This window comes from Salvia hispanica, chromosome 4, assembly GCF_029641045.1.
Source record: "Salvia hispanica isolate PSC_SH4W2 chromosome 4, Shi_PSC_v1, whole genome shotgun sequence".
NCBI classification, from domain to species: Eukaryota; Viridiplantae; Streptophyta; class Magnoliopsida; order Lamiales; family Lamiaceae; genus Salvia; species Salvia hispanica.
The window spans coordinates 53,173,498-53,189,018 of NC_142695.1; the positions used below are offsets into that span (position 1 = coordinate 53,173,498).

Below are 15,521 nucleotides of genomic sequence, written 5' to 3' on the forward strand. Positions count from 1 at the left end.
TCGTGCCCACATCAAATGTGACTCCTATTATAAGATGTAGCGAGTATTAGTTTTATTGTAAAATGTGATTGAAGTGAGTTAGTAGAATGTGAGACCTATTTACCATTTATGGTAAAAGTAAAATGTGACTCTTATTGTGAGATAGAGAGAGTATCTAATATGCATGAACATTACCGTCAATAAGTTAAATAATGTTGTTTAGTCATAAAGGAATGGACACCGTTTAGTTGAAAATTTACATAAATATATTACATATACTCGATCAGAATTTTCGACCATATGATAATTGAGAATAAATCCAAACTTCGTGATTTTATAATAATTTGCCCTCGAATACGTACGAACTTTATTCTTGAAAACTCGAATGTCCAAATTGTATTTCGCCTCTTACAAATAATTCCCACCATCCCAAAGAATAAAAAATAGAGAGATCTACTTAGTTCAATTCTACCAATGATTGATAACATGGATATCTCTTGAATTCCGCGATTAGCTCATTTATGGTGCAATGGAAGCCTCCCAAAATTTTGGGACGATAATAGTTAAACAAGTAATTAACAAGAATGGTATGAAAAGAAGCTGTTTCAGAGGTTAATAATAATAAATAGAGATGCAACTGTCAACCACAATCAATAACCAATTTTCTCATATTCTTGCCCTTGATTCACGCTGCCACCACATGCAATCAAATCTTGTTTTGGTTGTCTTCAAGAATGAAATTTTCAATATTCAATCTAAACATTTTCGAACAAGCCAAACATGTCAAAAGATATAGATACATGTGAATAGATCCCCCATCACTTCACTTTGTGTAGAAAAAATACAATCTCCCTCAATCAAATTATATTGTCACAAATTATGAAAGATTTGAGTATCATTGTGTGTTTTTGGACCAAAATTCTGACAGTCTACATAATTTAACACTACAAAACTGCTTCTTACTACACCACATCTATGAAAATGTAGTTATCTTAATTTGATCTAGTCTTCCTCTTCTTCTTCTGCGTCTTGTACGTCTCGTACAGATTTAGAGACTGTCTTGTGCGGTCCATCTCGGATCTTAACCTCTCGTTTTCTTGGATATCGCGTAGCAATGAGAAGTGTTTGGAAAGTTTACTTCTAATTGCATTTTCATCAATTTCATCTGAAGAATTTAGGTCTGATCCTTGGACAGGCACGCTGTCGCTTACCTTTCGCTTGTTATTGGTTCTTTTTATGGCACTAGGTGTGGCAAATGACTCGTTTTCCTTTAATAACTCCGTGTACGCTTGTTGTGGAGAGGCATGGACACGAAAGACCTGGTTTGTGTTGGCGTTCATGGTTGAGATAGTGGTCGCGATTGATGAAACAGAAGGGTGATAGTGTTTCATCAGAAGGTTAAGCTCCCAAAGGACTGAAGCTAGTGCGCCACAAAGGTTCGGGTCCAGCACATGAGGTTGGAATTTCTGCGATTATACGAACAATTATCAGCATTAACTGAAATGCAAGAAGCTATGTGCAAAAACTATCAAGATAAAGACTTACTGCAATGGCACCAGCAACAGATCCACCTCCAGCATCGTTTTCCAACAGATTACGGCATTTAGCATTCTTCTGAAGAAGATGCTTCACAGTGACCAGTGCTGCAATTTGTTTCCCGAATAAGAAATTAATATTATGGAAACAGTACTCAACAATGATAATTTCAGTATTCCAAAGTTGAAAACTGACCAGCCATGGACTCAGCCGGCCTAAAGCATAACGCAAATGTAGCCAACCGCTTTATAAATGCAGCAGCTCGTTGCATATCATGCTGTCTTTCATCACACAACATTATCTTCAGGGCTTCAGCCAACAAATCCCCATCATCCCTGTTTCAGAAACTAATGATGAAGTCCCCAATGCAAATTAAGCCGAAAATACAAAAAACTCAAAACGCGCCACAAAAATATGACTCGAGTCCAACAAAATAAGCCACAAACAATAGAATTTACACTGTTACAATGTAACTGGAGCTGATATTATATCCACTTCCACGTTAGAGTATCCTAAGATGCAAATCAACAACCTCAAAAGATATTTCAGATAAAGCAATGCATCAGAAGTAGGTCAAACTAAGTGATACTCCTATTTTACTAACATACACAAAAAAACAGATGCCTGAGGATGATCAATTTCTGGGAGATTCAAACTTAATGAATAAATGAAGAAATAAAAGACGGACAGCTAAAACCAACAAAGCAAAAGCAGGCAAACACAGTAACAGTTATGATTGATTCGGAGCGATATGTACAGACCTTCCTGGCTGGTATTCGAGTATAAGATTGTATAACTGGATAAAAAACTCCTGTAGATCAACATTCAGAGCATCTAGGTTGTTCCTCATCACTTTGAAAGCAACAATACAGCACCGTAACCGTTCCGACACTGTTAGCTGACAAGAGGAATTCTCGGAAGAATCTGCGGACTTATTGCCATTCCCAGCAAGTTTTCTCAGACATTGCATGAGATCAGCCATAAAATCCAAGTCAATTAGATGAGCAAACTTTCCAATTCCATTCAAACAAGGATCGAGTAGGGGATGGCTTCCAAATGCACCATGTACCGAACCTTCAGATCTGTGCATCAAAATACAAGTGGACATAAGGTTGGCAGTAATTTCCTAATCAAACAAATAGCTCAAAACTACAGACTGCAACAAGCATAACATGGAACAATTTGGCTCTCTTGAAGTGGTTCGGAACAATTTACATAAAACTTCATTAAATGCAAGGAGACTAAGGTGTGCATTGATATAACTAAGATAACTACAAAGTTCCATCATAAACTCTGCTGATCATCTTCACCTCCTAAAACAGGAAGCTTACTTTGGCTGCACAGTATGTTTTAGTACGCGGAAGACTGTCTGAAATACAGCAGAGAGAGTCTGTGACTGCATTTTCCTTCGCTCTTGGGGATCTTGATCAGATGAAACGGCTTTGTAGTCTGCATTTACCTGCAAGTCTCCAAATGTCAGAGATAACATAACAAACAAGCACAAAACACTTAAGTCGGATATATACCTCCTCTCTAGTCTTTGACATCATCTCTTTCCTACTCTTCTTCCTGTCATTTTCCGGTTTCTGATTTGACTCATCCGAACCTTTTCTCTTCTTGAATTTTTTGTATTTTGCTTTTTTATCCATATCAGATCTTTCCGGTTTTCCAAGATCCTCATCGAATGACAGAGACAAGAAAACCTACAAGGTTGAATGGTAAATAGATTCGTTACAAGGAACCAAAACTAAATGAAATTATATCGATAAACAAAAAAGTTCTTTCTGGTTTGTAGGCATTTTAAATTCTGTGTTAGGGTATATATAGTATAAACAACATAATATGTTAGCAAAGACACCTAAAGTCCATCAAACAGGATAGATTATTACTTCTAAGGAATCTGGATGCAGTTGGCAGTTGTGGCTTTTTACAAGTTCTGCAATCCTTCTTACAGCTTCCACAGTAACTTCACCACCATGTTTGCCTTCATTAGTGAAAAGTGACTTCACGGCCGAGCAACAAAGTTTTCTATCAAAATCAAGGAAAAAGTAATGTCAGTATCAAGCAAAGTAGTTGAAAGTTATAGAATAAAAGAAAGATGCTAAAAATCAATCAGATGAGAGAAAGAAGTAGTACAATTTATATTTCATTAGATGATTTTTGGATTGTCATGTGGATAATATCACACCCATGTTCATGGAAAAGAGAATGCAACAATTGACATAAATTACCTAAAAAGGAAACTATATGCAATCAAATACTTCATATAAACTACGGAGTACCTTATACTTTTAACATTTTTTAGGGAAAAAACAGCTATGAATATAAGTAACTATATTAGATAAAACGGATTTTTTTTAACTCTATATACCTTATAACATCATCTTGGGAACTTATATCTTTAACAACGGCAGCCAACAAGCTCTCACGATAGTTGAAGTGTGGGACTGCTGCAAGCAAAGTACATAAGCAACGGGTGGCCACAAGTTGATAAGCTGTTTGTTGCTGCAGTGCTACCAACTTCTGAACATAAGCCTGAAAATAGTTACACAGAACATAGTCAGTACAGGAGTATAATTGTGCCGTAGTCCACTACTGATTTATCGGAATTTCGGAGAAAGGTAATGAGAAGGTTATTTGACGCTGGGCAATAATACTAAAGATTGGAAACCTAACCTTGTATGCGGACAAAAGCGTGGACTCATAAAATCTCATCTTCTTAACATCCTTTGAAACCTTCATCTCTTGTTCCTTTTCAGTAGGCAGCCTGATCCGATAACTGCAATATTGGAAAATAGAGAGTAACACCTATGCAACACAAACACTGATGCAACAGAAACTGAAGTAGGCAGAAAACAGAATTTTTCGCAACATGCTCACCCTGGAATGATGTCTTTGAAGACAGCCAACAAAGATTTAAGCCCAAGTATGACAATGGAACTGTCTCCATCTTTTGAAATCTCCAGCATCTCTTTTAAAAGCCTAATATTGGACTCTGGATCAGCAAGTAGAGTGGTACCCAACTCAGCAAACTTATATTTCTTCTTCTCATTTGCTTCTTCAGCTGTCAGATCTTTTTTCACTTCATCCTGAAATATGGATATATTATGTTATGAATGATTGCAACTTAATATTTACACTGTTTTGCTGTGATCTGTTACCCTATTATTGGTTGCTCAGTTTTATTCAGATACAGCCCGTACCAGCTACTCAAATACCAAGCAGTCACCTCTTAAAAGTAAATAACTCAAATTTTCTTGTCACATACAGCAATTCAGATTCTTTACTAGTAAATACGAGAATAACATAGAGTAATCAATAAACTCAAACAATTCAGAACATTCAAATCAAAAGAAAGAAACAACAAAACATGCATGCTGAAAAAGAGCCCAGAAATTATATGGTTGCATTAGTGAAACACAAAACCTTGCATCATTATCAAAACTCTACTAATCTTATTGATGGTTTGGCTAAAAGATTAAGAAAGTGTTTGCACTTCACAATCCTATGGAATTCATAACATCGTAAGCTTTTATCATGTCAACACTTTAAAGTTATTGGTTTGCATCTTGAATCAACCAAGAAAGAATATGAATTTTTAACACCTCTTTTTTCTTTCCAATTCTATCTCCACTTGAATAATCCACTCAACTGTATCAACAGATTACACATAATAAAGACACACGCACCAATACTTCTTCCTGAGGAGTTTGCTGCACTTCCTCCTCCTTAGCTTGTTTCTTCGCCTCTTTCCTCAATTTCTTAGTCTTCAACCGTTTCTCTGCCTTCGTTGGCTTCACCAGAGCAGGGTCCTTAATCGATTCCCCAGACTCTTCTGCAGCCTCTTTCGGCTCCTTCACTACTGCAAAAAACAATTTAAAAATACTATCACTGCTACACATTAAGCTTAATCCATTTATCAAATACCAAAAAAAAATATTAAAAACAAAAAACCTCTTCTGTAGTATAACTGCCCATCCGCCGTTTTCAACGGAAGCGCATCAATCGGATCAACCTCCAACGTATTCTCTTCTTTCTCTTTATTTTCCAATTTCTTCCTCAACTTCTTCTCATACAACAGTTCCAGAGCTCCTTCATTGGCATCAGCCACTCGACTAACATGCCTAGGGTTCGAACAAATAATTGCATCAGCTACTCAACTAACATGCCTAAATTGATAAGAACGCGATTGATTGACAAGAACTTACTTGGTGAGAGAAGGAGTGTCAATTTTGGACATAAAATTAGCATAATCTGAATGCTGGTGGACAAAATCGAGATCCTCGTCAGAAACTTCAACTTCTTCATCGGGAACTTCTGGAGGAAGGTCAGGCGGTAGTATTATCTTCTGCTTCTTCTTCCCCATTTTGCTATTATCTTCGTCGGAGAAGAAAAGAAGAGAGGATTCGTCGGAAAAGAGGAAGCAATTCGTTCCCAGGAGAAAAGAGGAGGACGCGTCGGAGAAGAAAAGGGACACAGGGTTTAGGGTTTAGTGGGCTTGGGCTAAGAAATTTTATTTACAGAGTCACATACTGAAAAAAAAAAGTTCAATTTTGTATATGTTTTATACATCATTAAAATAATAATTTCACTTTTTTGAATGTGTTGTAAACTAGAATGATACAAAGACGTGAAATTAAGCAAATAGTTGAATAAAGCAATCCAATAATTGGGTAAATGACATAATTATGTGAAAAAAATTGGGAAAAACCATTTATGAAGTAGTGATATTTTTATTTAATGCTTTCCATTAATACGATGATGATTAGCTGCTGAAATGATTGAATAGAATATGCTTTGTGGAACGGCCCAAAAAGAAATTATGTCATAAAATTGGGATAATGGGCCCATCAAGGCCTAATTGTTAGTGCAATTTATGAAGTAGTAATATTTTTATGACAAAATACATTCTTACGTCCTTATACTTTAATCAAAATATTTATTAGGTCTTTGTACAATTTTTTCGTTTTAATAGATCCTTATAATTTTCACAATATTTTTATCAGGTCCTCATACAATTTTTCATTTTAGTAGGTCCTTATACTTTTATCATAACTTTTATTAGGTCCTTGTACAATCTTCTATTTTATGGACTTTTTACATTTATCTTGGATAATAATTTAAATATAATTAAACTTAATGAACTTTTTAATATTCCATTATTTAACTTAGCATAGTCTATAAAGATAATATCATCTTATTATCTAATAATCTCAATAAGTTGTAGAGAATAATAAAAAGATTAACCGTGATGATTGAAGATTAAAATTGAATTTTTTATAGAATAACTATCCGAATTTTCAATTTATTTTTTATATATATATTGAAAGATACGTTTCCCTAAATATTTATAATCATAAGACAAGTTAAATAATAAAATTAAAAGGTTCATTAAATTTAATTAAATATAAATTATTATCTAAGAGAAAAGTAAAAGAATATCTTAAAATAAAAATTTGTATAAGGACCTAATAAAAGTTATAATCAAAGTATAAGGACTTACTAAAACGAAAAAATTATACGAGGATGTGATGAAATTTATGAGAAAGGTATAAGGACCTATTAAAATGAAAAAAATTATATGAGGACCTAATAAATATTTTTATTAAAATACAAGAACCTACGAATGTGTTTTGCCTATTTTTATTTAATGCTTTCTTGATATCATGAAATCGCACTCATCATTCTAGTATTCACCATCACATGATAAGAACCAATGAATTAGGATAATTAGCCCATCAAGGCCCAACTATTAGTACCAAGTGGGCCCAGTAAACGGTAGAACACAATCACTAAATAGGGACTTTCTTAATAAATTGCTACTTACTATAATCAGTACTCTAAATTGGGACTTTTGGGATGATCATTTTTAATAAATTGCTACCATAATAGTTTTCATTTTAGGTTGGAGTTATCAATCAACTATCAAAATAAATTTATTGGGAGAGAAAGTATAGTATTATTTTTTTTAAACACGTACAGAAGTATGGGACAAATGGAGTATTAAATTAAAAGCTTTCATTTTCTTTGTTGTGTCATCCGTATACAAAACATTATCGTACTTTTATTCTTATTGAGGTAATGCAATGCACTTCATCCGTCTGCGAATAGGGATCCCGTTTTTTTATTTTGGTTCATCCGTAAATAGGAGTCTCGATTCATAATTACTATAAATGGTAAAGAAGCCACACATTTTACTAACTCATTCCACTAACATATCATTTAAAACTAATATATTCAAGTGAGACTAATATCCACTAACTTTTTTTCACCTACTTTTCTTAATATTTTTTAATACCGATGCTGGAAAGAAATGAGAGTACTATTCGCGGATGACGGGAGTGGGGCTCTAGTAGCTACCAATGAATGAACTAAACAAATGTAATAGTGTATGGTTGAAACTTTGTATTTTTTGAGCATATGGATTGGTAAAGAGATCTTATAAAATCGTCGAATTTTTAATTTTTGAGTGAATTTTTTTATATTAGAAGTCTATCACGAAATTCATGCACATGGGCTTTTCGTTAATCACTTATTGGACTTGAGATTTTTATTACTTAATGGCCCATGGCCAGTTGGGTTGCCTCTATCACATTCAATTTTCTTGTGGGTCAATACTTTCCTTTAAGATAATTTACAAAAAAAAATATTCCGTATCATGTATAGTCTTATTATTAACAAATTATTAGTAACGAAAAATAAGTTGTGGTTTCTCAATCAAAGCCATTAATTTTTTATAGATGCAAAAATGAGTGTTATATCAACATTAACCAACTTGATAAATAATAGCACTCTGAGAAATGATTATTCGTCACTCCTATTTTTCTAAATAGTTATTACATCAAATATACATCTTTCAATTAAAAAAACCTACAAAAAATGAACATTTGATATTAAATTTAGAAACAGCGTGTTAAGAACTTCGTCGTCCTATCAAAGTTGGTGAAAAAATGACTAATTTCATCATTTTTATGTGGAAGATTAATAGATCTCATTAATCATTATATTCACTCCACCTAAATCTATTTTAAAATTAAATGGTGAGGAGTACTAATCATATAACTTCGTTATGAATTAGTAAGAGATTAAAATATAAGTATTTTACCATGACCAACCACAATTTGGCCACAACTAACAACTATTTTTATTAATTATAAAAAAAATGGATTTAGAGTAATTAAAGTTGGAGTCATTGTCCATGGTTAATTACCAACTCTTAATTGCGAGTGGTTTGTGTTAGGTATATAATTTAATGGTACATTCAATGCCTTAATTTACACCACGAGAAAAAAACCATAGGACATCTCTTTCGATAAGACTTAGGTAAACACTCTTTTCTATCATAAATAGGTTTCCAACCATAAATTATGCGTACCTCTTCCCACTTTTTTAAGATTTTCTTTTTAAAGGAAATTAAACGAACATAGATATTGACGCGAAATTTAATTGAAATTTCAAGGAAAAGTAAGCAACAAACTTTAAATTCATGAGACATTTTAGCCATCGCAATTAATGAAAGGATTTAATGATCGAACAACTTGTTCCATTTATTAATGAAGGCCTTCGTGCACGTAACAACTTTTATTGTTCAACTTTAAAATAATTAATTTGCTTTTATTCAACTAATTAGTAATTACATATGTTCGGCATATGTATGCGGCTATGAACAAATTGGGATTTAAATGATCATATTTAATATTTATATTGTACTTGGTCGGGTCTCATTTGATCTTGTAGTCAACACACATTTATAATACTACTACTACTTGGCAATTTTTTCATGAAGAATAATAGAAAAAATGTTATTTCAATAATTCAATTCACATGGAGTATAAATTAATGTACACCTATATGTATCGGTGGTGTAAATGTCTTTTATGATGGATCATAGTTTAAACTCTACTATGTTCTCATAATCTCATTCACTCTTTTAGTTGGTTGTGTTGTTTCTTATTTTATGTATCTCTATTAATTTTTTGCTTTCTCTCTGGTTGAGTTTTGTGCTGCCTTTGATATAGACTGCATGCTTGCTTCGCAGTTGAAACATTTTGTTGTTTATAAAAAAATGTCATTTTTTTTAAATAACTGAACTAATACAATTTTCTTGTTATGCATATCAATTTCCAAACATGTATGTAAATTACTCAGCAAATGTTAGAAACTTGGTGTGACATAATTGAAACAATAGAGTAGCAAAGACGATGTCGTTATTGAAAACGATAAAACCGTTTCCTCCTTATCGAGTACGTAGGTTCGACGAAGTGTCCTGATGGTGAAGATGTGGCCATCAAACAATCCGCTAGATACGTAATTTTTTGTGCCGAATGCCCTCTCAATTGGTCATGTTTTGTTGGATTTCTTTACTTAATTACTTATAACTATTTCGTAGAATCCTTTATTGTATTTCCTTATTGTTTTACTTCGTCATGCGATATGAAGTCAGAGTAATTGAAGTGCCCTAAATTGATTGAAGTAATATTTCTCCCAATCTCACCTAATAAAATAAACTTTTACTATAATATAAGAAATTTGTATGCATGTGTACGTAAGCAATGAGCCAGCAAATAGTGTCTTGTGATCTTAGATTCTCAGCATGTCTAAACTTTCTTGTATAGTGTCCTAGTTTAGTAGGCTAACAACATATATGGAAATAAAGACCTTAAGTTAAGTCACACCACATAAATAATGTACATATATTGGTAGATCTCATTCATGACGACAAATGCCATCTATTAATTAGTTGTATGATTTATTTTATAATTATAACTCCATATGTGTCACATTTTGATTCAGGACAAGTTTTAAGAAATATGAAAGGATGTAGTACGTGTATAAAGTTTGCGAAATATGAATTCCACTTTTATATATTTTATTAGTTTATTAAATGTTAGTGAAATAAGTAAATAGTAAAATATAGAATTTACTTTAATCATATATTAATAAAAAGTAAATGAGATTTAATTTGTAATGACGAAGAATTGATCAAATGAAAAAAATGGGACATATATGGAATATATTTATTTTAGCAAAAATATTAAAAATAGTGTGAGTCACATATCATATATACTGCATTTACCTGGAGGTAGCAAACATGAGGGGTCAGACTGAATTTTGGTGCCCAGCCACACAATCGGGCCAAAACATGTCAAAAAATGAAGGCAAATTAATAAATAGTAGGAGTACTATAATAAATGAAAACTGAACTCTGATATAGCAAAAATTTCTATATATTCAAAATAATCTCACATATTCATCATTAACAAAAAAATGGGTGGACTTATTGAGCCGAACCACAATATCTTAACATCAGAACATGATCATCAACGCGGCCATGCCCCTAGGGGTCTGCTCCGTTAAAATGTTAGACCGTATTAAGCTCATTAGGAAGTGAGATTGTTTTTAAAGCATAAGGATACTTTTTATTTCTGAATTATATTTACATCGATAAGAAAATAGTATCAGCTATTCTTGTCTAGATCCGTGATCGTCGTTAACAGATTGCTTTCCTTGTCTCGTGATCTGTTTTCTTTCCCAACATGATTAAATATAACATGATGAGTTCATAAAGGAACATTGTGAGAGTTTGAATTTGAATTTACATATTTTAGGTGATGTCTACTCAAACATTCGAAAGACATGGTGTATTTTGGGCTAATATGGATTGAGATAAAGAAGAGAGAGGGGGGCCATGAAGAAATGATGGTTAAACAGAGATTGCTAAATTGAGAGGGACCTAAGAATTAATTGGAGGTATTAATGGATGCTATTTTTATGGTTGCTTGATGGGTGATTGCAGGGCTCCCTATCATTTAAGAATGTAGCATGAGATTTTATTGTACAACCAACCATGCATTCAATTCCTCATCATAAATTGATTTAGTTGCACACACAACAAGTTTTCTGTTCTTCCACTATTTCATTCATCTTCATTATATCCACACTTTACTATTCTCTTGCTTAAATGCATGCCCATTGGCCACCAATAAATATCTCTAACACAAGAGAGGATTCAAATAAAACTCGTTCATTATTAGGAGGGAAAATTAAACTCATTCATCTTCTTGCTTGATGAACTCAACATATTATTTCAAATTATAATATAGTCATTGGTAGTTAAAACTATTGTTATGTCCATATATCTATATTATTATACGTACAATCGAACTATAATCGATATAAATTATATAATTCAGATCTTTGTAAAAAAAATGACAAATATATAGCTCTAATGCATCACACCGACGTTAGACATGCCCAAGGTTTCGGAACCGAACCTTGAGCGTATTTCGCGGTCACGGTTCCGAACTGACGGTTTCCCGGTAATTTTTTGCAATCCGGTTCGGATCGGTTCCGAACCGCCAGTTTCATGCGGTTTTTTCGTTCAGGTTTGGTTTCATGGTTTTTCGGCGGTTTTTCACGGTTCCAACTTGGCAATGTCCGGACCGGCGGTTCTGGAATTTTTGAATCGGAACAGGCCCACGATTTCAAAAAGTGGCGGTTCTGTTTCCATTTAAATATCACGGTTCCGGTTCGAAACCGGAATGCAACAATAACAAAAGCAGCTGAAGTTAGTGGATTCATGATAAATTCCTTGTACTAACAAAAAGAAATGGTTAATGATACAATCAACCAATGAATTAAATTAGGACTTAATTATTCCATCGATAGGATTCACCCAGTTGAAGTAACTAAGAACTTCGAATTTAAGTTGAACTTTAAATCTTGAGCATCTCTAACCGACGTAGCACTAGCAAAAAATAAAAATGCACTCTCACACATGATACACGTATTTTGGGATGATTTACCCAAATCCTCCTATCTTTGAAACTTTGGAGTTTTGTATAACAAGAGACCGCATTAAAACATACAGATTACAGTCTATATACTAGTAATATATGAAGATAAACAATTTGAAAGGGTAAAAAAATGTAATTAAAATAAATTGAAACTTGAGTACCTAGCTACTTGTGATACAAATTTTGTTTGAAACTCTTTGAATATATAAACACTATATTTTAGTAACATTTGAGGAATCAACCCTTCCAAATACTAAGTACTATGATAATATATGATATTTCACATGATAATCATTATTCACGATAATAATAAACATAGTATATAACTACTAGCAAGAGATCATTAATTACTCATCTATTTAGACGGTGCAAGTTTAATATAATTCGGACCCACAATATTTCATGGGTAGTTCTTCGATTATAATTCGACCTTAATTAATTATGTACCGTGTTTGGAAGACATGTCGAAAATAGCACATAAACTATTCAATTGAATATTGCAGAGATGGCTTAATGTGTAGTAGACAATATATAACATTAATGACAATTTTTATCAGAATAATTGCTGTATATTGTAGTTACACTTTCTTGAGAAGACTACTATTGCTACAGATGTTTAATTTGAAGGACTGACAGCTTACTTATAGTTATTACCACTTTCGAAATAAATTTCTCTCATGTGTATGAGAAAAATTTATGTGCCTTTAATAACTCCTTTTATTTGATACTAAGAATTGAATACATATTGAATTAGATAAGAAATAACTACTTGTTTGGTAACATTTCGGGAAAATTACATTTGAGAGGTGATATATTTTACTGATGATAATTCCTAAATAATAAAATTATGCAATCACATTAATATGATTGCACAAAAACTAAGGGTTTTATTTAATATTTAAATACTATTTATTTATTCTATTTTAATAAACAATCAATAATTTTAATTCATAAGAATGATATAACATTATAATGTGGTTGTTTAGCATCATACTTCAAAACCCATCATAACGGTATTACTTATGAAAATATTTTTTCTTGATCAAATCGAGTACTCGCTGGTGAGCAGCTAAACATGCCCCACAAAAAAAATGAAACATAAATAAAAATAAATAAATAAATTAACGCACTGCAACAAAATCAGCAACAACAATGAGTTAAAAAGTTTATGCATCTCCATTCTAACCCAAACCCTATGTAAATAAAAAAAACTACTACTACTACTACTAAGAAAGAATTAAATGAGTTATTTATAACGTCAATTATTTTGTCTCCACTCAATCTAAAGAAGGTAGTGGCAATGGTAGAGTTTTGGAAAAGCAATAGAGATACAAGTACTACAAAGCTACAAACTGGAAATTCTTTAAACTTTTTCCCTTTTCTGATCCAAAAACTAAACATTAGCAACCTTTATTGCACGTGTGACCATTAATTAATCTTCAAAGGTAGCCAACAACCATCATCGTCAAAGTAAATATTTCAAATATTGTGTTTGTAATGTTAAGCTTATGAAATTATACATATTCCAATGGTGAGCACCATTCTTCATGATTATGATAAGTTCAATATGGCATAATTTTTTTGAAAAGAAAATCAAAATGTTACTCATTTACTTTCGTTATTATAAATTCATGATGAATCCATCTTTGATTGAATATAAATTGTTTTACTAATTAAGTTGTACTTCATTGTTTATCTAAGATATCAGTTACTTCGAGAAAATTTCAATCTTTTTGGGGTTTATTTCCTAATATCAATAAAGAAAAAGAGAAGTAATGCATAGTGTGATGGAACTAATCATCTAATATCACTAAAATTACACATCTCTTATGTTTTTTAAGTAACAAAAAAAAAAGAGGATTTCAATTAACCCAAAATAAATAGATCGAGTTTTTAAGCACAAATTTGAACATAATCAAATGTAATCTTTTACCATATAAATTAAAGGTCGTCGATACATTTAATCATAATAAATACATCTAACTACTGTAGTACAGCGTGCATGATCGTCGTACGAACAAGTCAACCCAAACATATAAAAAAACATTTTAAATTTAATAGCATGGTGATGAATTTTTTTTAATAGAAGTTGTAAATTCAATAAATAAGAGGCTATACTGGGTCCTATTCTAATGTTTATAGCACCCTAATCCAAAATTAAGACTAAATCTTCACCATTGAATTTAAAAATAAGTGGATGAGATTAAAGCTCACAAATCTCAATAAATAGTAGACAAAATATCAACAAAAGGATAATATCGTCATTATGTTATCATATGATAATTTTCGTGGGTGTTTTTTTATATCAACATTATGTATTACAAATATCAACAATATGACATTAGAATATCAATACAAGGACAAGAAAATATCAACACATTTTTATTGAGATTGGACATGCATAATATTGAGATTTTGCCTACAATATATTGAGATTTTTTGTTGCATTTGTTAATAAAAACTGCTTATCAACATGTACGAAAATTGAAATATAATTTATCAAATTTCATCACCCAAACATCGTCGGAACATATGCAATTGAGATCTCGTTGGAATCCTTATTAAATTATCTTTAATTTGATATATTTTTTGCGAAAAAATAATTTAAATTGAGAGAGTTACGTAAATTTAAAGATTTGAGATGATTTTAAGGAGAGAGAAAGTAGTTAGTTATAATTACTACATATAAGATTTGACATTAATACTCTTTTTATTTAATTAATAATTAATTAAATTTAAAATATATTATATTGGCATTATATTAACCACAAGATCTTCTGATCTAATGGTTGAAAATTGGTCTCAGTTTGGGATTGATAATTTAATAATTGATTACATCACAGCCTATACTAGCATATTTTTCTAATCTAATCAAACATTATGTATATATATTAATTTGATTAAACTTGTGTAAGCTATTTTTCAATGTGAATTTCAGAAAAAAGTTGCGTTTTAAGAAGTCATTGTTCTTAGGACTATAACTTACTTTAAGTAATTTTAATCATCAATAAAATTTCGTATAACTCTCTCCATTCTATTATAATTAAGTTATTTTATTTTAAAAATAATATTTTATTTTTTTTCGCTTCTATATTTTATTCTTTTTGTATATTTTTCGATACAGAAGACTCTAATCATCACGATGAGTAACAATCAGTAACACATCAAATTCCTAGCCATAGCAAGACGACATAGAAAGAAGAGCACATC

General features: G+C 31.8%; 1 protein-coding gene across 2 annotated transcripts; it reads right to left on the minus strand.

Moving 5' to 3' along the window:
• Positions 1 to 760: 760 nt before the first annotated feature.
• On the minus strand, positions 761 to 6,042 carry LOC125196395 (nucleolar complex-associated protein 3). Of its 2 annotated transcripts, none has more exons than XM_048094889.2 (13): positions 5,724 to 6,042; positions 5,470 to 5,639; positions 5,205 to 5,374; positions 4,396 to 4,604; positions 4,192 to 4,294; positions 3,887 to 4,050; positions 3,405 to 3,543; positions 3,042 to 3,218; positions 2,847 to 2,974; positions 2,277 to 2,597; positions 1,711 to 1,850; positions 1,525 to 1,622; positions 761 to 1,445 (listed from the first exon to the last, which is right to left on the minus strand). In XM_048094889.2, the coding sequence occupies exons 1-13, from the start codon at positions 5,879 to 5,881 to the stop codon at positions 972 to 974; spliced, it is 2,451 nt and encodes an 816-aa protein (XP_047950846.1). In that variant the 5' UTR covers positions 5,882 to 6,042; the 3' UTR covers positions 761 to 971. The 2 variants fall into 2 exon arrangements, with proteins under 2 accessions (XP_047950846.1, XP_047950845.1); XM_048094888.2 differs by having other exon boundaries at positions 5,205 to 5,377; positions 5,724 to 6,041.
• Between the last annotated feature and the right edge of the window lie 9,479 nt (positions 6,043 to 15,521).

Coding starts and splice junctions, on each gene's coding strand:
- LOC125196395 (XM_048094888.2), bottom strand. CDS start 5,881: ATGGGGAAGAAGAAGCAGAAGATAATACTACCGCCTGACCTTCCTCCA. Junction 5,378..5,469: donor GCAGTTATACTACAGAAGAG/GTTTTTTGTTTT, acceptor TGTTTTTTGCAG/TAGTGAAGGAGCCGAAAGAG. Junction 3,544..3,886: donor TCCCAAGATGATGTTATAAG/GTATATAGAGTT, acceptor TGATTTTGATAG/AAAACTTTGTTGCTCGGCCG.